The 24,683-nt window shown below is 39.1% G+C and overlaps 1 protein-coding gene across 3 annotated transcripts in view; it reads right to left on the bottom strand.

Annotated features, from left to right (window-relative positions):
* MACC1 (MET transcriptional regulator MACC1) overlaps positions 1-24,683 on the bottom strand; it is a 48,038-nt gene that overhangs the window by 4,946 nt on the left and 18,409 nt on the right. For 2 of the 3 annotated variants that reach the window (XM_072854165.1, XM_072854166.1), the window contains exons 2-4: positions 12,239-12,353; positions 7,948-9,986; positions 5,326-5,514 (exon numbers count right to left, since the gene is read on the bottom strand). In XM_072854165.1, coding sequence (XP_072710266.1) covers positions 5,326-5,514; positions 7,948-9,986; positions 12,239-12,269 — 2,259 coding nt within the window. In that variant the 5' untranslated portion in view covers positions 12,270-12,353. Of the gene's footprint in view, positions 1-1,711; positions 1,785-5,325; positions 5,515-7,947; positions 9,987-12,238; positions 12,354-24,683 lie in introns of those variants that run through there. The other variant, XM_072854167.1, reaches the window with a different exon arrangement.

Raw genomic sequence — 24,683 nt, 5'->3', positions numbered from 1 at the left:
TATCCCTGTCTGAAAGTATAAGTCAAAGCACAGGGGTGGAAGGAAAACACTTTTCTCCTTGGTCATTTTTGCAATGCATACACCCAACAGCAGTTTCCCTATTTGGAATTTGACTGTGCTTTTGATGTTTAATGCCTCCCTTTGTCTCATTAATCAACATCCCACTGTCCCCCTACTTAGCCTGGAACTTTTAAACACACTTCTTATCTTCACAAAAATGTTTTCTGGTAACAGCAGCAGGAAGATGATCTATTTATAAAATCTCTGTTTAAAAAAAGAAAGAAAAAAAGCCCAAACACTCCAAAAACAGGAGAGTCAAAAGATTTATGATTAAATTTTTAAAATCAGGACATGCAATTTTAAAAGTGTCCTGCAAGAAGCAAAGGAAATGGAAAAGACAGGTTACCAGCACTCCTTATTTTAAACTACAATATGTTTATTTTATGCCAAACAAATATGAAGCAGATCCTTAGCAGGTGTAATTTGTCATTGGCCTAGTGACATTAATTAAGCCATGACAGCATGATTCAGATACCAAGCTGGACTTACATCTTTCAAAGTGCTGATGTCCAGAGTAAGTTTGCTCAGTTTACAAACAAAAAGATTGTTTTCTCAGCTGCTGCTTTTCCAAATTTAACTTGGGCTATCCACTTTCTAGTTTCCCACCTCTCATTGGTAATAAGGGTTTTGCAAACAGCAATTGAGTTAGCAATTGCAGGGATGATACACAAAGCCACAAAGAAACCCATCACTTTCCTAAAAGGTACTAGCATTTGCTGTTTTAACAGAAACACACTTATAGATAGTAATAAAAGCATATAGACTGATGTGTGCACATTTATATATATACAGAAGTGATTGGGAAGTCTTTTAATTCTAAACAATTTTTTAAAATATCTTTTTCCCTTTTAATGGAAAAGCAGTTTTCATGGTTCCCAAGGATAATTCAGGAGGAAATTGGTTACTTCCTCAATATAATCTTATGAATTTACAAATGATACAGAACATAAAGCTCTAACTTCCTTGATTTAAGGTTTATTTACTTGATCCCTTGAGGAACTGAGTAGCAGGAGAATTTCTTTGCTTATAGTTCTGAGCTTTTCTCCATATTTGGGCTAAGAACTCCCAACTTACCCCAAGATTGACTCTACCGTAGTTTCTGTAAACATCTCCCTCAACTTCTGCTGCCTTTCTCCCCCATCCCCAAATGGAAAAACCCATCAAACTTATACCCCCAGTGGTGTGCCTCACAGTCTGATTAGTCTGGTTTCTGCCTTTAGTTTAAGCTATTAAAAAGTGCCTATGTTTCAGTGAAGTTTCTCGTTTTAGGTCTACAGGAGGGAAGGGTATCATCATTTACCCAAAATGAATGGTGCCCACTTCTTGCTTTAAGCAAGTCTATCTTAAGTCATAACCATAAGGTTAAGAAAGAAGGAAAGAAAAGTAATTTGGTGGTAGGTGGGAAGAAGGAGAGTGATGAATTCTTTCCTTTTATTAGACAGGCTATATTGAAAAAGAAGTTTGTAATGTAGTACTGTAAATAGTAGATATTACAACAAATTTTAATGAAATAAAGCAACTCACCACTGTTGTATTTATGCTGAGAACAGAAAGTTTCTGTGTTCCTATTTCTAGCTTGATATCCAAGGTAGCCAACAAGAGAAGCTGGGGTTTCCTGATGTTCTAGGGCTGGCTATGCCTTTTTCTCTGTCTCCTGCTTCCTTTCCTTATATTTCTGCTGGACCAGGCTATTTGAAGGATTGGGGTACAGCCTTCTGTCTTCACTAGTATGTGAAAATACAGTGCATATGAAAAGATGCTATGCTTTGACTTATGCTGAAGGTCAGTCTGACACTGTGCAATCAGAGAATTGGCTGAAATATGCCTAAAATACAAACCCTGCTTTCCTCTACTCTGTCACAACTGATTTTTTTTTTCCTGGGGCAAAGGAAAGGAAAAAAAAAAAGGGGGGGAGGGAGAAAATCAAAAGCTTTATAAACTGGTCATCAGTGATGCATGATTAAGTCAGAGTAACCTACACGCTCACCACACTGAACTAACACTGCAAACCAGGCTTTTAAGGGAGGTCCTTCTCCACATCCACATACTCTAATGCAATGGCTGAACTGAATTGCATTTGACATTCCTGAATTATATCAAAGCAGATTTTCAGGCAAAATATTAAATCACTGCAGCATGCTGGGCAAGTCTCATCTCAGCCGCGTGTGTGAGTTTTCCCTCTGCTCCCACTGCCTCTGCTGAGTAGGTGATAATGATACCTACATTCTCTGTAAAGTGATTTGGAATTTACTGATGAAAAGCACTTCAAAATCTAGGCACCAATTGTATGTACCTCAAGTTGCCTCTGTGATCATCTAGATTTCTCCCACTAAGAAAAATATTAAGTTTAAAAGCAGAAACATTTTTCAATCAATCAATCCTCTTGATGGTAGAACAGTCCTTGATGGGTAACGAATTGGTTAATGTTTTCAGATAATCCTCAATAATTAGTCAAAACTTATTACTCCCTCATCTTTGCTTGGTTTCCTGTTTTCACGCCAACAACTACTATCAATGAGAAAGTTTTTCCATTAGAAAACTCCAGGCTGGGACAGGATAGTTTTAATCAGGGTTCTTTTATACCTGCTAAGTAAATGTGATGATCAGCAATCATTCTGAAATTAGTCGGACTAATGCTAACCCTGTAACAATGCTGGGGGCAGCTCTACACAGGTATGAATTTACACTGCATTAGCTACATTCGTTTTGCATCCTTGCTGAACAACATACATGATACTTTATAAACAGAATATTGTTTTCTGTGTGTAGAGGTTCAATTCACCAGAGCACTGAGAAGTTCAGACGTCAGAAGAAAGCACTGAAATTCAGTAGAAAGTACTGAAAGTTAAGGTTAGATTCACAGGACGGTGAGGATGTTCACATGAGATACCAGTGCTAGAAACCTGATATCCTTTGAACTCACACCTGTGTGGACAAGCACTTTTACAAAGCTTAACATGAAACCAATAAATTCCCCATGGGCCCATCCTAAGCCTTGAGAAATGACATAAAAATAAAGCAAAATTCTGATCTTTGATTGCTTGTTAAAAGTTCTCTTAAAAAATAGAACAACTCTATTATTGGCTTTTTTATGACGAATTTGACTGTACTGTCTTCTGGCAGCAGACACTGTCACGGAAAGGCGGAGAATCTTGTAGGTAGTTTATCATAAAAATAATGTAAAAAACTCTTGAAAATAAAAGAATAGGATGTATGAGGCAGAAGATGGGCTTCATGGAAATAGACACCCATTTAAAACAAAGTAAATATACATTTTTTTAATATATTTTTATATATATTTCTATATATAAAAATAAAAAGGTACGGTGCTGGAAAAAGAGTTTTAAGATTGTTTTAGTTCTTCTATCTGTTAGCAAAGGAGAAAACATTTCCAAATATCATGGAGACCAGTAAGAGTCGCACATTGTTCAGGTCTGTAATTCCTTCTGTAGAGAGCTGTTGTTTTGTCAGACAAACACAGAAAGCTTAGTAAGTAAAACAAAATCTAGGAAGTTAGACAAGGCACTGCACAACAGTAAAAAAAAAAAACATACTGGAAATGACAAGCATTCACATTCTGTTTGATTTTAGTATTTTAGAATAAGCTAGTGCAAAAACAGAGCCAATAACCAGGTGATTTTTTTCACTAAAAGACAGTAGTAGACTAGGGATTGGTAGAGCTGAGAGTTTTATGAGAAAAAAAAATTAAGGAGGAAGGTGCATCCAGGCACAAGTAATGTATCCAGAACAACTAAAAAAAAAATACACAAAATAGCTCAAAGAGAAAAGCGAGATCAGAGGAGGAGGCAGTGTTTGCAAACAGCAATGATAGAGATAATTTTGCAGAAAAGTGCAGAACATTGTAAGTAAATGCATGGAATTTTGGTCAAATATTGATTGGGGAGGGAGGATGGAGCATTTAAAGGGAATAAGAGGTGGTGGTTCACGATTAGAGCAGAAATCTCTTGATAGCTATCACCAGGCAGATAAAACTGAGATGAAAGACTCACTGGGTTCAGACTGTGGAAAGGAGGATGTGTTTGGCAGGGAACAGGAAGAATCACTACATGGAAAGAAAAAGGAAGAAAAAATTATCTTGAGTAGTTGTGAACCTATGAATTGGAAATGGCGATTCGTTTGGTACTGAGAGGTGAGAGAGAAAGAATTCAGGCTGGATCATGTGCATCCTGCAATAATCAGAGGATGATAGTACAGGCAGAGGGAGAGTCGAGCCTGAATGTAAGCACTCAAGGCAGAAAGGTCAGCTTGAGCTTATAAAAGAGGATGTTCAGGGTAAAACCCAGTCTGGGACCTAGAAGTCATTGGCACATAACTCTGTGGGAAACAGTGGATCTACTGCATGCTTCGTGTTAGAGTAAGAGTGGAGAAACGCAGGAAGCAACTTGGCTGCCCAGGCAAAGGTGTGCCAGGAGCACAGGCTGGCCCTCGGCTCAGAGGCATGGACGAGGGCCTACCCTCAGTCTTGTGACATATCTGATATCGCGTGGATGCCTCCGGGCACCTCAAAGGGCACTAGAGATATAATTAGGCACCTAAATTGCTCCTTAGATGTGTACGCACTGAGAGGACAACTTGACTTTTATTTAGAACTCATACTTCTGTATAAGCAGAGTGTTTTACAAAGGAGAATAAATAGCATGACCTACCTGACAAAACTATGAAATTAAAACATGGATTTGCCATGTTCATATAATGGACAGAAGCAGAATTGGTGTCAGAGCTTCCAACCTCTTGTTATGCTACTTAAGCTAAATGATGACAAATATTACACAGGCGCCGAAGAGAAAATTGTTAATGGTGGAGGTAAGCTTCCTTTCAGTGGAAAGAGCAAAAGCTGTACTGAGGGTGATTTGGAGTGGCTGCTGCAAGGACTGGATGGTCTTTCTCACTGTGTTTGAAATGACAGCAGAGGAGTGAATAAGATTAACAAGTGGACAGGACAATAAGAAGGGACTGAAAGTGGCCCTTGGGGTGGGAGTAAAGAGCTGAAGCTCAAGACAGAGACCAGGACCTCCACAGAAAATTAATTTGGCACAATAACACTGAACAACTGGCCTCAAAGGAATATCTAGATAAGTGCAAGCAAAAGTTGCTGAGAATTCCTCGCATTGAAGGGCTTACAAATTAAATAAGGAGGCTGAACTGCAAAAGGAAAGAAGCGCACTAAGCAAGGAAGAAGAAAGGTCCCTGTCTGTGTTTGTGTAGAGGAGCAAGTGTGCACACACCGTTACGCCAGAGCCTTACCTCCAGAGCTACTGTGCCATTTTTCCCTTGGTGGGGTACTTCGTAAGCCTCGATTTGCTGCTTTGTCAGTCGGGCTAGCTTCTCCGCAAGCTCCCGCCAGTATTTGCCAAGCTTGACAGCTGAAGTCAAAATGATGGTGTCCTGGGTAAGACGTGCCACTAATCCCTGGCAATCTATTTTCAAAAGTGCCTGCAACAATCATTTTCATTAGTGTTCCTTCACCAGTAATTACAAACAGAACATTATCATTTGTTTTTATAGCACTATTCTGCATTTCTAAGCAGACAGGAAGGCTTTTTGTCTATTTTGTGTTCTTACAAATATGTAATTTCTTTTCCTACAAAAAGGTGTTGCCAACAGTTTCATAGGAAAACTCCCCACAAGCTTAAGAAAAAATTAAGCTGGCATTCAGCTGCTTCAGCATTCCAGTGTCACATGGATCCTGCCAAGCTTACAGATCCTGAAGGAAAAATATGCTTCTCCAACAAAAATATTTGGGACACCAAATTTAGCTTCTTAAAAGTATGACATGAAACTTAAAAATGAAGTTAGAGCACTGTTATACTAAGGTGTGGTCCTTCATCTACTGCTTTTCCGAAAAATCATTGATTACATTAGCCAGTGCCTTTTGATTTACTCCTCCCACAGAACTGATAATTTGCTGACCATTAAGCAGAAATGCAAGCATAAAGCTCTTCCCTCCTCCATGCCAAATGAGCTTTTAATAACAAGCAAATTAAAATGGTTCCAGGAGTGAAACCCTGAAGTGCAGATATGTTGCATTCTCCTTTCTTTATTTGTTTGGATAAAAGCTAATGAGATAAATAGGTGTTGTTTTTTCTTCTCCTCAAATGAACAGCAAAATGTTCCACTGAAAATGTTGACTTTTTCAGTGAAAGATCAAGAACAAAATCCAGAAGATCTCCTTGGTTTTTAGATACAGATTTTTAATAAAATATTAAGCATTTCTGCAGAAATCAGACATTTGTGTGATTTAATTGTAAAACATTTTTCCATTAAAATCCTCATTGCAAACAGTAGAAGTTTTGGTAGGTAAGATATTTGTCTAATGTAACTAACCAGAAAATACTCAACACGGATCCCAAACTCTCTCATACCAGTGCCTCACTAGAAGGAAATACTGAAGCCATAGTGAGAAACAGACTATAGTGTACAGTACCAAATCCCCCTACACTTTGGCAAAGTGGAGACGAAGCTGTTCAGTTTGCCTTTGCTCTGATAATCAAGAACCCTATTAAATATAAAAATAGGAGATTAATTAAAAGAAATAACCAGTAAATTCTACCAAAAAATGACATGGATGATATCTAGCTTTAAGTCTAGCTTTACCAAGATGGGGACCTGCATTGGCACTTCATAGCTCAAAAATCATATACATCTCAACAAAATGAGACATCTTGTTAGTCTAATTATGTCGCACCTTTTGCCTGTTCTGTAATGAACTCTTTGTTTCACTGTATTCAATTAAAAGTTTGGATCATATTCACCTTTAACTCCTCCCTCCCCTTCTTGTACAGAGACACAGCAGACTAAACTGTACTTCATACTTGCTCAGTTTTATTCCCCACAGTTTAATGCAGCCTTAAGAGTTGTAAGTGGCCACTGCTACCAAAATTTTCTGAATCCTGCTGAAATTGCTGTCAGCACTTCAAAGGGGATAGGGTAGTGATGACAAGTAAACCCTGTTAAGGTTTGCAATTCAGGACAGTCAAAAGGCTTTAGATGAAAGGCTACAATGTGAATTTTTAAACACCCATTTTTATAATACTTTATTTTCGTATGAGAAATTTAATTCTCTTCTGTCCCTAAATAGGCTGGTAGACTTTTCAGTCACAGCCAAGGACAGTATTGAGTAATCATTAATTCCAAATTAATTTGTACACAGATCCATAAGTAAATTAAGATGGTTAACAATGCAACCTATTAACTGGAAGCATTTAGAATAAATCCACTTTTGATTCACATGTAACAGTATTGAATCACATAGAAGTTGTCTAGTGGCTTACAAATGAGGTCCATGAAAATATGTACTGAAATACTTGCAATATTGTCCTTAGGTCACTACAACATTGACCATGAAGTTGTCATGTGTGGATAGAAAATCTTGTCTTCAACATGTGGGTCAGGATTTCCTTGCTTTAAAAATATGAAGCAAACTTAGACATGCACCTTAGGGTACACAAGATAGATACATAAATAATGGAGTTTCCACACTATAAGGGTACTAAATACTTCACAATGGGAATGTGGATTGCTCAGGGAAGCAATTTACCATGATGACTTCCATGGCAAAAGACAAAACTATTTCAATATGGCTGTTTACAAACAAAAAAAGCCAACTCAGTCAACCTACTAAATGAGCAAAGCTCCTGGAACATTTACAGAACACTGTTTAGAATTAATTCATCAAAATATTATTCATCATGAGAGTCTGGATGTATTTTCCATCTATAGGTGTCTACAGCCTTTAGTAATATGTTCAGGGTTGTCAAGATTCCTACAAGGGTACAGGACCAGGTTTTCTTTTTCACACATTACTATTGAGTGGTTTATTGGCAATGCATTCCCAATAACAACCAAGTTAGTTCATGCAATACTTACAACAATGAGCTCATAAAGAAATAGTCTTTTTTTTTTGTTAGCATGGCAGTCTTCCTTCATTCTCTTCACAACATGCGCAACTCTCTCTGATTCTTTATCAGCATGTGTCTCATTAAAGTCATCCAAAGACATGTGTGAATATCCTAGCACCTCAGCCAAAGCTCTCCAGTCATAAACACTCTCTGATACTGTAGACAGAACTACTGAGTAGATGTAAGTCAGTTTTTTGAATGGCAATGCAATCTGTTCAACGAGATTCCTGGTTGTTAGCTCACTATCAGCAGTGTCCATAGCTTGTTCTTTGGAAATCACTTTTATGTTTTTGCAATGTACCAGACCAATCTTTCTTCTGAGAACTCCTACATACCACTCTTTTATTTTAGTTTGTCCAATGGCTTTTACTTTATCTTCACCAAGAAGTGCTATTGTGTCCCCTTTAAAATATTCTAGCAAATAGTCAATCTTATTTTGACGTAACACAGTTTTCAAAGCCACTCCGTAAGTATTAACACTCAAAGTTTTATCGTGAAACTTTGGATATTTAACTGTTGGTATTAAAAGCAAAGGCGCAGATTTGATTTCTTTGCGGTTTTTTAAGCGCTTTGGCCTATTGATAATTCCGCTTAATTTTGGAGCTGGATCAGGAGTCGTAACATGGAACTGCGTTACTTGGCTACTTTTTAAGACTTTAATCTGAACAAGGAAAACAAAGAAATGCATCTCCCTACATCCAAGCATGGAAAACAGGAATTGTTGGCGGACCATTTCACCAGTTTTCAGCTCTTCCTCTTTAATATTTTTGCTTTGGTCTTCCATCTTCACTTCAAAATCTGGATCACAGGATACCAAAGAAATGTTTAGATCTTGTGGCTTTTCAAGCAGAAATGTATGTTTTCCCCACAGCTGAAACACAATGGGAGGCATATTTTTCCCCCCTTTTTTTAGATCACAAATTGTGAGTTTTCCTGGAATGTAGTTATGACCAAAAACTGTAAAAACTGCTGTAAAAGTTGGATGAATATATTTGGGACCATAAATTCCAACTGAGACCATTCTATGAACATAGTCCCAGACATTAGTTGCTGGAGGCTGGATTTTGTTTGCTTGTACAGCAATCACTGCATATATCACGTGACTTAGGTCTGTTATCTTCACTTGTATGGTATCCTGATAAGTGTAGCAATTCTCTAGCTTCTTAAAAGGCCCTTCTTTATTGAGACTATAAAAACACACAATATCACTCATAACTTGGCTGAGTGGATCATTCTTCACTTTAGCTGCAACTTTCACCTCGAGGAAAATGGCTTCCCTTGTGTTGAGGTTGCTCAGGGTAAGTTCTATCAGAGGACTTACGGTGCTAGACAGCTCATTGTTAAATGACGATGGAGGGTTAAGGATAGCCTTTAAACCAACTTCTTGGAATTCCCCGGGTAATACATGACCCGCAGGGACATGAATGTTGATATCTGAGTCAGGTAGCTGTACTGAACCCCCTTCATGATTCAGTTTACAAACTATATGAATGTCTGTAGCTTGTGTTTGTGCCCATCCAGGACTATGGCTCATGGCTTCTAAATCTAGGCAAGATCGGGTGAGTTGTCGGTGACTCAACCAAGCCATCTTGTAGGCTTCACGGTCATTTTGAAGCCATGTCATGTCTGAAGCTATAGTGTTTTGAGGTGTGGTCTTGTGAGGATTAAATCTTCGGTTATCAACAATATCCAGGAAGTCAGAGATGCTCTTGGATCGTCCAGATTTTCTTGCTGAAGTTTTTCTTAGAAGACAATCGATATCTAGCTCATCACCTGAGGAAGCCAAAGAATCACTATTGCTAGAAACTTTAGACAACAAATAGGGTTTTTCTTTTAAGATCGAAAGGTATTTATTATTTTCATTTCTATTTGAAGCAGCTATGTCATGTACGAAAGGGTTGGAGGCTGACAGTTGATTCCAGAAAGGATTAGTCTTGGAAACAGCATGGGCATGTTTTAATACATCAGACCAGTCAATATCCAAATCCAATTTACTTTCACTGACATCTGTTTAAAAGAAAAAACAGAAGCATTTCCTGAAGCACAGAGACTTGAGACATTCCATTCATTTCCAACTGATAGTCTGTTAAGCTAACAGGTGACTAAATTTATCCTCCTAAAATACATATAGATCATTTATATATTTCTCCTTCAGGTTTTTAAAGAGTATCAATATTGATTTCTAAGTAACATTAAGAATCTTTGTTAATAGAAAGAGTGCTAACAAATTCGTGTTGAAGGATGTAAAGCATTTTCTTTGAGGTGCTGATCATTATCAACTCCTACAACTACTAATTGGCATTAAGTATGCTAAGGTCCCATAAGGTTTAAACCTTTATATTCCACTAATCTTTGGCCTCTTATGAAATGCCATGGATTTCTTTCCTTTGTGTCTAACTCTCTGCAAAGATTAAACAACTACTGTTTCATTTTTCAAACACTGTAGACAGTACAGATAAATGTATTATTCAGGATTCCTCTTCATGCTAGTGCACATGCATTTAATTGATAACAGCACTCTTACAATTTGTCTCAGTGTGTGTGGAATTTGTTGTACTAGCTTTCCATTAAAAAAATTCATTGATATAATTTATGAGGTCTTGTACAATTTGAAATTTGGAGAGAAATGTTTTTGTGGGTACTAATTTTTCTGAGATTGCACTTAAATAGACAAATAGGAGTGTGTAAGTGATATTACAATATGCTAATAAAAATACTCATTATTAACAGTAATGTATATTTGTTCTGAAGACAAGGTGTCCTTATATTTTATATTCATTACTGTCCACAGAAGCTGGTTTATAGGCTGATTAAGACTCACACTTCTTGCAACGAATAGAGTATCTGCAACTTTTTGTGCTTTCAGTTTTTATTACTTCAATTTGCCATTATTTTTCTATACGCAGAGGTTATACCTTTCCTTTTTTGTATATCGTCGTAAAGAATTTTAATTTTAGAGGGAAAATTCAGCGTTTCTATTCTTTCAGCATATCTATATCCTTCATTATTACACTTTTCATAGTACCTTCCATCTCCAAGGTTACTAATTATTGCTCAATTGCAAGAATGACAGTGCATTCAACCACAAAAAGAAAAAAAAAATTGAAATGTTAGTACTTTTCTTTTTGTTTCATTTGTCATGAATTGTGACAAAAAGCCAAAACCATGAAGTTTTTCCACAGTTCCAGAAAAATCCCAACTTGGAAGAACCAAAGTGGAATTTACCTGCTTCCCAGCTGCCCATCTGCAAGGCTCTAGCATTGCCTTGACAAGAGCCTTCCAGGTGAGCTGCTGAGGGGAGTGAGCCCAGGGGCAGCCTCCTCCCACTCAGGCACCCAGCTTTGGCCAGGGCCACCAGACAGGGCTGGGCACCAGCTGAAAAGTACTTTTGTTTCTGCCCACAGGCCAAAAGCTTTCCTTGCACTGTGATGCTATTACAGTCAAATCATCATTATGTATTAAAAAAAAAAATTAAATAATCCCAAAAGAAAATTTAGGGGGTTTGTTTGTTTGTTTCCCTGTCTAAAGAGCATGTTTCTACAGGAAAAGTCTGAGCAGAAAACTCTGGCAGAGCCTGAGTCATTAGGCTGGATGCTTTCTCATGCCAAGGTAACAGCACAGATTACTGGGGTGCAGGAGGTTAGCGAGGAAATAATTCCTGCTCCCCCACTCACACAGCAAGTGCCAGGCTTGCCATTACGCACACCTGCTACTGGACAAAAAGCTAAGAGAATGCCTACCTTGTGGAGAGGAATGTTTTCTTAGCTTTTGGGTTAAAATAGCAATGAGGTTAAATCAACTTTGCTGAGACTCCAAAGTTAACTCCAAAATTACCTTGCCTTCCTGGTTCTTAAACCCCTAAATTAATGTAGTTTGGCTAAGAACTCCCTCTTCTCTTCCCTGTCTCAACCCCAGTAAACATACCCTAAATAGCATTTATTCATGTAAGGTTAATGATTCCAGCTCTTCCTCCCAGCCTGCCTGACCCACATTTGCCATGGCAGGGGACAGAGGACTTCTCTTATATGCCAGCAAGTTTCTCCTAGGGGACCTTGTGACAACCCCTTGTGTTCTGACTCCAGGGACATCTATGATGGCCTGAGTAGTACAAAACACAAGCAATAAAAAAAAATTAAAAAAAAAAAAAAGTGTACAGGGGTTTACAGAGTAGCTATAGCTCTTGACACTGTTGAGAGTTTTGCAGAAATACAGACTTTAGGTGGAGGGCCTTAGTGCAGAAGATAGCAGGAGAGACATACTGTAGCTGGCTGAAGGTGTCCGGTCATCCATATCAATCAAAGTCCCCTCTGACCTGCTCCGTGGAATCTCTCCACTGGTTAGGGAATCTGTTCCACTACTGGAAGTGATCTCCTCCTAGGAAACAGTTAAAAATATAAAACATCAGCAAGTATGCAATTTGAAAAAGGGGAAACTGTTGAAGAATAATTGAGCTTTGCTCCTGTGATGTGACACAAATGAAAAAAAAAGTGAAGTTATGGTTTATGAATAAATTTATGGAGTCTGCTCAAGAGCATCACAATCCTGAGTGAGTCTTACTATCTAATTTGCAGCAAAAACACCAGATGCTACAGCTGCAGTACAATATGGTATCCCAGTCCATAGTGAAGTTCAATAACTCACATAATGAAACATCTTGCAATTGGAACTGAGCCAATTGTACAACAACTTCCGTTCAGAAGGTCTTGAATAAAAACTTTTTTATAAAAAATAAACATCCTAATTCCTGTTTTCAGATAAGTTTGACTAGAATCATTAAAGGGGAAGAGTTAGATCTGTTCCTTCCTTTGCCAGTCAATATAAAATACTTCCAACCATTTCTGCTTTATTATTCTTCCTATGCTCTTCCCTGAGTGAACATCAGGTCAGATTTTCCTTTTAGTCTGTACAAGAACGATGTAAAGTACCCTTCCATAGGGCCCGTGGCAGAGCAACAACCCAAGAGAGGACATTCAGGTCTCTCCTCTTCCTTGTTCCGGCTACAAGAAGTTCTGTTTGGTTTTGACACAGTTTGCACGTGGACTGGGCCACATAAGAGCTGAAAAACAGATGCTGTGGTTGAAAGAGAGTCAACAGGAAACCTATCACAAGGGCAGGGAAGGAGGGGCATTGGTCTGAGGCAGGCAACAGGAGGATGAACCTCTCAACGTACCACTGCTTAATGCCATTTTCAGCTGCCCAGGAAGAGATGTTGCAGGTCTTCAAAAGAACATTGGGTATCCTACATGCCAAATTTACTGTGTCCCTGAAACAGAAACTGGAGGAAATACAATCTTCTAGACCTTTTTGTGCAGGAGAGCTCATTAAATTAGTGCTATAAACCAAGAGATCGTTTAGTGACTTTCCCAGAATCCTCTCACTGATTTTATACGTAGTGGAGTATAAATGCTGATGGGCAATAGATACATTAAGACATATGATTAAAAAGAAAAGAAAAAATAAATAAATTTAAAAAAACAAGGGAAAAAAAAAAGATAAAAGGTAAAAAAGCCAGAAGTTTTTTTGGGGTCCACCCACAGGATACAATAGTCATCTTTGTTCAGGAGTCTGAAATATTGCAGCCTGTTACTTCTGCAGCAGCCATTGCAGCCTAAGCAGATCTCATTTTATCATGTTTAAAATGGAAAAAAAAAAAAACGCATTGGGCCTGGTTTTACTGTGGCTGCAAGAAAAAGGAATTTTCAGTTACAGTTCTAGTAGGTGAGTTATGGGAAAAAGGAAGCATACCTTATATCAAAGCATTACTGAATAGAAACTGGAAGCCAGCTGTCTGTTTCCATTGCACTATGCCATGGTTTAAGACATCTTTTTTTTTCCACTGCAAATGTAAATTGGTACTTTTTGTTCTTCCCACAAGAGCTACCTTCAGCTAATGGCAATCTGTTCAGGTGCTGATTTGCACTCAGGCAGGACTCAAGGCTGAGGTCAGGCTAAGCCCGACTGTCTCCCAGCCGCTCTGCTATCACAGGGCTGTACAGACTTTCAGCTTCCTCTGTTGCCAGAAATCTCAGATGTTGGCCTTAGAAGTCCTGATTTCAGATAGCAGTGAAAGCTAGCCTCCAAGACTAATACTTTGTGGCTTCTGCTATTAACACCCCACCAGAACCAAACTGGAAACTAAAATGCCTCCTTAATCCCAACACCATAATTCCAAGATCTGGTGTCCCACACCTGTATAAAAATATCACTGTTCCTTCTGTCTCCAATAAGAGACAGTATCTTTGATAATGTGTACAGATTCCTTCAAAGGAGATAAATTTTGCTTTGCTGCTGCATCTCAAAATGTTGAAAAACTGAACACATTGTATAAACATGCAAGATTTTTATCTCGGGCTTCTACTTCAGGGACTGGGGAGGTTTAATCACACCAGTGTAAGGTATCCATAGTCTAAAATCCCAATAAACGTACAAAAAGAAAGTCTACTTTTTACAGTACCAAGGTATTTGTTGCCAGCACTAATCTCTGACTGATGACTTATTGATCAATTGGCATATAAATCTAAGAACAGTTCTTTAAATAGTTAAAACACCCACAATTATTTCAGTAGCTGTATGAAGTGGGAGGCAGTAAGTAAGGATGAGGAAAGAGCACAAGAGTGCAAGTAGATGCACAAGGGCTAAAATAGGAAACCCATGGGGAAGGGGTAGGGAGAGAGAAAGAGAAAGAAAAACAATCTCTTTACACAGTGGGAGTATATTGACAGAGACGTGACAACGAGATTGCATATAGAAGTTTTATAAATGCTAAGAATTTCTGGAAATAGAATAAGCCATTTCCTAAAAGTTCCCTCTGGGAACTCCTTAAAACCTTCACCACTAGCCTGGCGCAAAGACAGAAAAGGCAGATACTGAAAAGGAAAACCACTTTCAAAAATAAGTCGTGCCCCCCACACACACACTCCAAAAACATTCTTTGGTATGAGAGCATGATGAGGGAGCCCTTGTGATTTAGGCATATCTTCAGGCCAGCCAAGAACAGGATGAGAGAAAGGGGGAGATATAAACATTCCTGGGCAAAAGATGACCGCATTTGGTCAGCATGTCAAGGGATGTGGGAAATGCTGGGGACAAGCTGTACACACGCCATCGAGTACCGGGCAACGTGCCTCCTGAACAGAGTTACATGATCTGACACCAGAGTTGAGTCGCATCGCTCCTGTGTTCCAGCCTCAGTGCTGGGAATGCATAAATCCCCAGTGCCTTTGTATGAGACTAGGAAAATAAGAAAACCCAATGCTCCCCCTGTTCCATGGGTACATTCTGTGATAAAATTGCATCCCAAATGAAACTTTTGATAGGACAACCCTATTAATTAGGAACTTTCCTGGACATATCCCGAAGAACGATCATCCACAAGAGAAGAGAGATCAATGCACGTGAGATATAAAGCCATGTTGATCAGTGGTGAAAGGGAAAGGTATGAAACCCCTTTTCTGCAAAAAGAGGGAACTATGTATAGGAAGAATCAGAAGCTAAGCTTTTCATTTGCTGTAGCTACTGAGTAAGAAAGATGTAAACTGACAAGTGCTTAATGGTGCAAAGAATTATTTGACTGATGGTATGTCAGCTCACAGTGTGGAGTGAGCAGGAAATGAAGAAGTGAAGAGGCTGGAAAGAGATCAGCTATGGAGGTGACCAGTGAGTGAACCTGAGTGACTGCTGAGAGATGTGGCATTTTTCTGCATGAGGGCAAGAAACAGTTTGCCAGGTGCACTCTGCTGTTCAAGCCTGGAGTGCATTGCTTGACCCATAAGAGCAGGGGACTCAGGACCCAGAGTGCTGCTGCAGCACTGTTACAGAGGAAGAAAAATGCATTAGAGGAAGAAGAAAGTCTCAGGTAGAAAGTTCAGTTTCACAGAAGTCAGGAGACAGATTTGGTGCAAATGGCATTTTTGCTGCATGTGATGCCTCTAGAAATCTCTTCCAGGTCTTTTAAAATTCAAGTGTGCCTTTTTTTTTTTCCCTTTCCAGTCTCTCTACCAAAGAAAACATGTCCTGCTGAGTTTAAAATAGTGGTAAGGAAGAAAATTTTTAAAAAGTCCGAAAGCAAACACTTCCCAACTGCCTTTGCCCTCAAAAATGAGAGAGAACACATTCCTTTTTGTTTTTAAAGTATCAACATCCCAGAGCAAGACACTAGCAATTTGCTTTTCATTCAACCTTAACCCTGTTTGGTCTTCTTCAAAAGCAGGTTGTGTTAAGAGCAGAGCTCTCCTGTGGCAGTGTCTCCCCACAGATTCCTACCTGCCCCTTACACAGGTAGTGCTACTCAGCCATACCATTATTCACAGTGATCCATGGCCTTTGTTTCCAGCGGATGAAGCTTATGCATTTGCAGAGACAAGACAAGCAACACAAGCAGGTGATGGAGATGTGCCTCATTCCTCAGGCTCGCTTTTAGCTGTCATGAGGAAAAATTACTTGCTAGTTATATAGGTTGGGTTGTTATACTTACTTTACAAGTTTATTTCTGAAAAGGGAGCAAGGTATGTTCATCAATGTTAAATCAATGCTCCTGATCTGCCCAAATAGTGAGTATACTGAATTATTTTAATTCTATTAAATATAGAGAAGAAAGGAATTCTAAAGAGAAAGCAATACAAAGAAGAGAGATCATTTTAGAACACACTACACATCATCATCAAGTCTCAAACACTGCCTGTTCTCAGCAGATTAACATGTTTCTAGCTGAACAGTAGTTACAGTAATAAGTCATATTTTAACAGTCCCTTGGTACTTGTGGCCTGGAACAGCTTTATGCAGCTCAGAGTTTGGTGTCAGGAGGCTGGACACGAGTTTACCAATCTTTGATTTCAGGGCTGAACTGTGGTACTGTAGCTAGTGATAGTAAAGGATAGCAAACGAAACCTTCAGTTGAAGTGATAAAGTCTGACTTACTCTCTTAGCCTGGTGCATGTGAGGCAGCCAAGGAAATGCAGCTGTATGTCATTCTGAGCAGAGACAGAAATGTTCAACCTCGAGAGATTTCAACCCTATACTACCTACTTTACTAATACGTGGTAGCAATCTTAATGCTTTAGTATGATCCTGTTACTTGTCATTTTGCCCATAATGATAGAAAAGCATTCAACTGATACATCTACTAGTTTACTCTGTTGTTAAATAGTTGCAAAGTTTAGTACCTACTTTTTCAAAGTTTGGAAGATTTATCACCCTGTGGGAACTGCAGAGCCATTCACACTCCTTCCTGAGCCCAGGGTTTAAGCTTTCTGCAGACCCAACATATGTCTACACTGCTGCTTGTAACAGACATAATCGCTGCTTGTAATACTTCGTCTGAGCTAGCATTAAAGGGTAGAGCTAGTAGTCTCAGCACAACAAAAATGGGACTTGAAGTGGGTCATCCTCTCAGTAGATTTCCACAACTTCACAAGTGGGTTTTTACAGTCTCTGCTCAGCTCTGCACAACCCAGAACGGACTGCTTTAACAGCCAGGTTGGGGAACCCTATGTAAGCAAAACCAACTATACCATAGACACTCCCTCTACAAAGCAAGTATCCTTCTTTTCATTCCACACATCTATGCTTCTAAAATTGCTTGTTGTAAGCATAAGGGCTAGAGCATTTATTTTCAATTACAAACTTTACATTTGGGAATATTGCTTTCCAGAAGCCTCAAGAATGTGTAATTAAGTTTTGATGTTGTCTTTTGGGTTTCAGCTACCACTCTGAAATACTCCGTGGTTTCTCTTTGGCCTCAGGAAAAAAGAAATGTGTTGCCTTCTACTTACATTGCTAAGTAACTTTTTAAAGAACAGGAAATGGAAAGTAAAGATGTCATTAACAAATGAATTAAGGATCCAACTTTGTACTATTAAATTGTAATATTTCTTCTTTTTGCTGAACAGAGAAAACTTTGCAAGTTTATTAGCTTAATTCTTCTATGAACTCATTTCCTTACCACCTCTCAAAAGCCTCTAGAAACAATAATAGTTAAAAATCACACTGGATTTTCACTTATTATATGTAACCGTACATACTTTGGAAGCACAGCTAGTTTCTTGACTTTTGGAGGTCCTATGAAAACACTTCTGGCTCCCTCACAGGAATTACAATACTACAAGTTGTTACTGACTGTGATGCCAACAGAATTATTCCTTCAAAACAGATGCTGAAAGCACTCTGTAAGGAACACCTTCTATTTAGTAGTTTCCTTAAAAAGTAAAAATTTCCATTTCTAGGTGCTGCAAGTGTTTCAATGCCACCATAATACATACAACATTACAGAGCAAGGCAAAGCCTGTAAGTAACATGTTCTGCACGTAAACTAGAGCCCTGCTGCCCACCCTTAGGTACTTTTAAAGTTTGCTAGGATGAAACAAAAACCTCAACTATCAACATTTTTGAACAACCTAGAGGAGTGGGAGCTACTGGGAATCTCAAAATCTCTGCTAGCTATTTATATCCTTGTGAACTATAGCTGTGATCACGGGTTGTAAGTACAGGATACCTCCAAAGTACTCATATTATTGTTACCCTGATTTCTTCTTCTCTTTCTACTAAATTAGACTTTTTCTCACATCCAGGCTGCGTGCAGGAATTATACTGGGTCTTTAACTGAGCAGCTTACCTGTCAGTGGCGAGTGGAGATAAAGCCTTAGACACCTGCACACTAGCTTTGCTTAGAGAGCACTCCCAAATCTGCATAGTGTTTATCATGCTCTTCCCCAGGAAAGGCTCGTGTCCCTGCCTATTAGTGCCAAAAGTCAGCTTTGCAGAGGCACAGATATAACCTGTGGTCTTTGAGGGCAGGAAGCAGCAGTGGGAGAAAGAAGTAGCTGTGGTATTAATAGTAGTGAATGATTTACAATATCTCAGAGCTAACTTCAAGGATAATAAAGGAAATTTCTTTTTTAAAAAACAGAAAAGCCGTTGTATGCCTCAGAGTCACAGAGGCATGACAAAAAAAAAAAAGAGGCTTCCTCTTCCCAAAGACTTGATTTTGGCAACATCTTACTGTTTAACACTCTTCCAGTTATATATAGAAAATAGCACATTTACTATCCACCCAGAAAGCAAGTAAAGGATAACAGTTTCCAGACAATCAGACCCAAGTCAAGTAGTGAAGTAGTTCTTCATTAGGAACTGACGACCAGGCACTTCAGACTTATGTGTTTCATAGAAATAATTACTTTTACATTTAAGGGCTGAGCACAGACAGGGGAAAATTCCCTCCTGGCTTTCAACATTTAAATGTCTCATCTCGTCCAGTGATGTGATAACAGAAATCCTACAAGAGCTGTACTCTCTTCACAGCATCGGGGCGAAGCAGAATGCACCAAGGAACCCTCCTGCAGAGAAGGGCCAGTGTTTTACTCGCTCAGAGCTCTTTTAAGTTCTTAACATTATAATTGTAATTAACAACAGATTTTAAGCACCTGTATCAGCTAGATATGTTGCAAATACGTAGGATGGTTTTTCTGCTGTTCCACACTAAAAATGATATAACAAAGTGATGTGGCTGACACTATGCCAGGACCCACTCTTGAACATCCAACGGTAAAACTGAATTGCCTGTCAGTTATGCTGCCTGGATACTGACGCTTTATTTTGGACAGACGTAGATTGAAGATTTATGGGCAAAACATGCAATGTGACCCTTGAAGTAAATTGAACCTGATATCCAGACACATACAAGGTGCCTTTACTCTTCTGGTGTTCTGGTTTCAGCAAACTGAGGTGAGCACCTGGAGAAAGATACCAGGGGACACTGCAGTGTACTGTGCTTTTGATGAGATAGGGGACTAGGAAGGTCTCTTTCCATAAGCATGACAGACATTTGCTCCAGGGGAAAGGAAAAACATGTCAGAAAGCCTGCACTGTCAGGTGGACTTTTTATATGGAACCACTTTGGTTTGGTGTAGGTTAACTTGGGGGGGACAACAAAAAAACCAAAACCACAAAACACACCACTCCCCCCCCACAAAAAAAATAAGTTAACATGGCAATACATGCAGAGAGTTTGTTTTGCAATGTTTAAACTATATCAGGCAAGCTTTCAAAATGTATAAACTAGCCAAGAGGAAATCCCAGTTGTGTAGAGCATGAATGGGGGGCAGGAGAGGGGGACAAGACAGGACTCAAGTCAGTGACTTGTTCCATCTCTCCTAGGGAATATAAAGGGACATCGATACTGAGAGGGCAGAAACAATGGAAGATGGGTGACACGTGACCAGCTCAACATGGAAAAAAATGAATAAAACAGGCAGCCACCTGTGTTGGGAAAATAATTCCATTAAATATGGTAGAAGAAAGTAAATCCATTTGGCAAGGACTCCTCTGGTTGTCATTAGAGGTTAGTTTAGAGAGTTAATAACTGTAAGCATAATCATTCTTCAGTGCATCCACAAATTATATTTTGCTCTACTTGACTGACCACATAACAGACACAGGGAATATGTAACAGCACAAATAGTATGTTTGATAGATTGTGATAATATTTACAAGGAAAGACGGATACCTATTTTTTGTGTATTGATCTGTTTTGACTGAAGAACTTGTTTAATAGTCCTTGGCACTTTAGGAACATAGTGAAGAGAGCATCAGAGAGGGAGTCTTAATCACAGGGACACTTTCCAGGGTATACTGCAGAAAGTGCACTTTTTCTTTGTTGCTTTTTATGGCAATTACAGTCCCCAAAATTTGGTCAGAACTCTTCTGCAGCAGCGAGGCGTCATTGCATTTAAAACATTTGTGCCTGTGTTGTTAATAAGAGGCAGAGCTGTCCATTAAGTTACACTTGCCAATATTTTAAGGTTATTTTTGACACTAATTTTGAAGGGAAGAAGGGAGGGGAATTCATAAAAATGTATTTTGTTCTCTAAAAGCCAAGCCCAGTACCTCTCATTATATTGCAGACTCTCCCTTTAGATAGCAATTACACATGCTCTTGAACAGCAAAAAACCCTCTTATTTCTATAAAATGGGATTAATGTTTAAATGGATAGTTTCTCTATTAATGAAGGACATTTGAATCTCTGAATTGTACTCTTAACTACTTCTTATTAATAGTAGTGTTAACAGAATACTTTTACTGAAATAATATGACTGCCAGATCGACTCTAAAATAGTAATGATCCAGCAACAAAAATGAAGTTAGAGGAAGATAAACTGCCATGCAATATCAGATCCCATTTAATAATCCATCTCTGATCACAGAAGACTACATGTTTCAGAGGAAGAAGTAAGAAGTCCTACATACGAAAACAAGGAAGAGCTGCTTCCAGTATTGCTGATAGTTTTATAATCGAAATAGGAGTGATTTTATCTTTTTTTAAAAAATAAAATACATCAGTCAACAGTATCACTGTGGATCTTCTTCTAAAGGAACAGTCAAGTTCAAGAAGATTTGCGGCAACAAGTTCCCAACAAATTGCATGCCCTTATGTGTCTGAATTTAGTTCTTAAATCTAGCTGTCTTACAGGCTTATTGATTGAACCCTTTATTCCTACTTGTTGAGAAGAGGGCATCTATACTTTTGTTCCTTACTGTTTGGTATGATAAGAATAATAATATGTCCAATCTCATCCACTTTTATGCAGCAGTGACAAAGTCACTCTTCAAAGATTTTTCTCTTCTTTTCTTTCATAGAAGTGAAAGTAAGAATTGTGCGAGATAGTTGTTCCAGGTCTCCTCTTCCTCCACTCCCTATATTCTTTACCCACCTTTGCTCTCTCCATTGCATCACAGTGTCCAACTGCCTTTCCAGCAGCAGTTCTCCCTCTGGTGACGCATACCATTAGCCTGGATGCAATACTTCAGTGGAAAGCTAATTTTCCCATCCAGGAAAACCACACTATTATATTGCGATGGATAATATTACCCACGGGAAGCATTTTAAGGATGCGTATTCCCTTGTCCTGCCTCCCTGCAGGGGCTCAGAGGCAGAAATCATTCCTGAGGTTCTCAGCAGCCAGTTGGCTGACCTCCAAAATCGATCAATGAACTGCTCGTACAACAAATCAGAGAAGTCCCCTATGTTAGCCCAGGCCTTCCTATGCTGACTTTAATCTCCCATTGTCTCTATTCACCCCCAAAAGCAACAGCGCAGCTCCAGCTCGCTCTTCCTAACAGCCCTACCCCTAAGGCTGCTACAGGCACCCTACCTCCGCACTGGTTCCAGCTCTTCCTGCTGAGCCAACACCACTGACTTTTGAGGGCAAAATTTGATGAAACAGCTGAGAGCTGCAATTGCTCAGCAGCAGCATGAGCAGGCACTATACACAGATCGTTGCCTACTCATTCAAGAACTCTTCCCCACTCAGCTCTATAAAATCCTTCCATGCCATTTGTCGTGAAGAAAGCACTTAATGTTATTTCTTCTTTGCATTTAATATGGCAGTGGTGAGAAGAGAAAGAAGGCTTAAAGCTGTTGTTTTCTTATTTCTTATTTCCTCCCCTAACACCCTGCACAGGTGCACTGGCTATGACACTGTTAGAGATGTGGAAGCAATTAGCATAGGACAGAAAATGAGGGCGTCAGTGGCTCAAGCTCTATAATAAAGAAGATTCTCCACTCAAGTCACATGTCAAAGGGAAAAAAACCCAAAACCAATCCCTAAATTACCATAAATTTCATCCTTTTTCATCACAAAAAATAGTCAGTTTAGTTGAAGAAAAATTTTAATCTGCCCCAACAAATCCGGCTGATACCCTCAAATAAAAATAATGGCTGGAGTGATACAGTTACAAATTGCTCAGAAAGTTGGACTAAAAACAAGCTTATCAAATTCCCAAACAGTGCCTCTCAGACAACCCTGCAGAAAATCTTCAGGAAAATGATTCAGAAATGCTGTGGATTATACTCTATCAGTTCAAAATATGTGCCCAGTTTTTTATTTCATTTATTCTGTCTCAGTAAGCTTTACTATTTTTCACCACAGCTGAAGTTATTGCCTTTCTAGCAGAAGTGGAGAGCTGCAGGTCAGTAACTCTTAGATATAATCACAGCATTTCAAAATGTTATCTCCACCTTCACCCCTGGTCTGTCCCCATCCTGTCCCATCTCCCCCTCCCCCCCAAATAAACCCCCACAACTCCATCAATCCTCCACTCCTTCAAGAATTTTTATATGCAGTAAATTCATTTTCACTGATATGGCGGTCACTGCAAGACCTGGCCACTGTTCAGCCTTGTGAAGATCCTGGTGTCAATCCTTTGTTTTGCCTCACCCTTCACTGAGCATGCTCACCTTCCAATCTCATATAGACTGAGCGAGCTCAGTATTTTATACTATTAAGTCTCTGTAAAGGCTGCGGTTCTTTGACCTCACTGGCTTCCTACACAGAAAAACCATGGGCATCATTTATCACCCAAAACCATCTCTGCAGCCATATGATGCTCTATTCACTAGAAAGAATAATCACCTGGTACATGAAGTGAAACTGCTGTCTAGGCAGAAAATGTTAGAGAAAATTGATTTGAGACCACTAGGATATTTAAACATCATGCAAAACCACATTAATTTCACAACTATTACTTTGAAAGGAAATTTTCATGCACTGCCCAGAGTTGAGGTTTTTCTGACAGCCGGTCTTGCAAGAGGGGAGGCTAATCTCCCTGCTGGAGGAAACTACCAACAGTGTCCCATACATTGGCTATAGAAGATTGAAAGGAACAGACAACCGTCTCAAATATCACTAAACAGCTGTCGTGCAAAGTCCCTACAAGTACCAGCACAGGTCATTTTGTTTGGGATCAATGCCTCTATGAAGCTGGAGTTCCTCTAGCTGGCCAGTTTCAGTCTGATCAGCAATAGCAGAGTAACCTTTGCATCAGGCAGAAAGAACCTAAGTACGAGGTTACAAGTGAAATAAGCTGAAATCCAGACCACACTTAGAACAGCTTTTTAGTACTTTGACTTTCCTAGTTAGGAACCTGAAGGCACCTGCCATGTGTTAGCTCAGAGAATTCAGCCTATTCAGTGACACCTTCCAAATGCCAACCCTAAAGAAACAATTTTTCTGGTTTCATCTCTGTAAGTTTACTGTCCTTGCTCCATTTGTACTGAAACGTGGGAGGAAGCATTCACAGCTTTTCCAAAAGGTCACTGACTTTGATGATCAAAGCATTTCCCGACCCATCTCACCTCCTTGGCAGCAAGTCTCGAGTTTTGCACCTTTAACTAGCTCCTACCTCTCAAGATAATAAGGGTCCAAAATGTGTGTTATGTGAAATACTGCAGAATCATCTATGCAAAATTCTACTGTTTGGTTTTGTTTCTAACCATATTTGTTATTTTATGGGTTTTCTATAGAGACCAACATACATAACGCATTTACAGTGCAGTTGAAAGACCGTTTAGATCAAGCAGCTCACTCCTACCATTATACATATATCCTTGCTATCACTGTCAGGGGTTCCTTGATTGTAGTTGAAATGGTGTAGCTGAAAGTATAAAACTGTCATAATGTGTAGATATAATTTTAACATTTCACTTATAAAAATCAAATCAAACGCACACCTTGATGTGTGTATAGGTTGCTTCGTCTGTAATAAAGAGAAATGTGTACAACTTTGCCCAAAACTTGAATCATCATGATCTAAAAAACTTCTATAGTGTAGCATTTTTCTGTTAGCTATTGTATAGCTATGTCACATCCATCAGAAGTGAGAATTATCAGTCAGCAGATCATCAGTAAGAACATGTAAAGATATTTGTCTAA

Source organism: Ciconia boyciana, chromosome 2, assembly GCF_034638445.1.
Source record: "Ciconia boyciana chromosome 2, ASM3463844v1, whole genome shotgun sequence".
Classification (NCBI taxonomy): domain Eukaryota; kingdom Metazoa; phylum Chordata; class Aves; order Ciconiiformes; family Ciconiidae; genus Ciconia; species Ciconia boyciana.
This window is presented reverse-complemented; position numbering and strand designations above follow the sequence as displayed.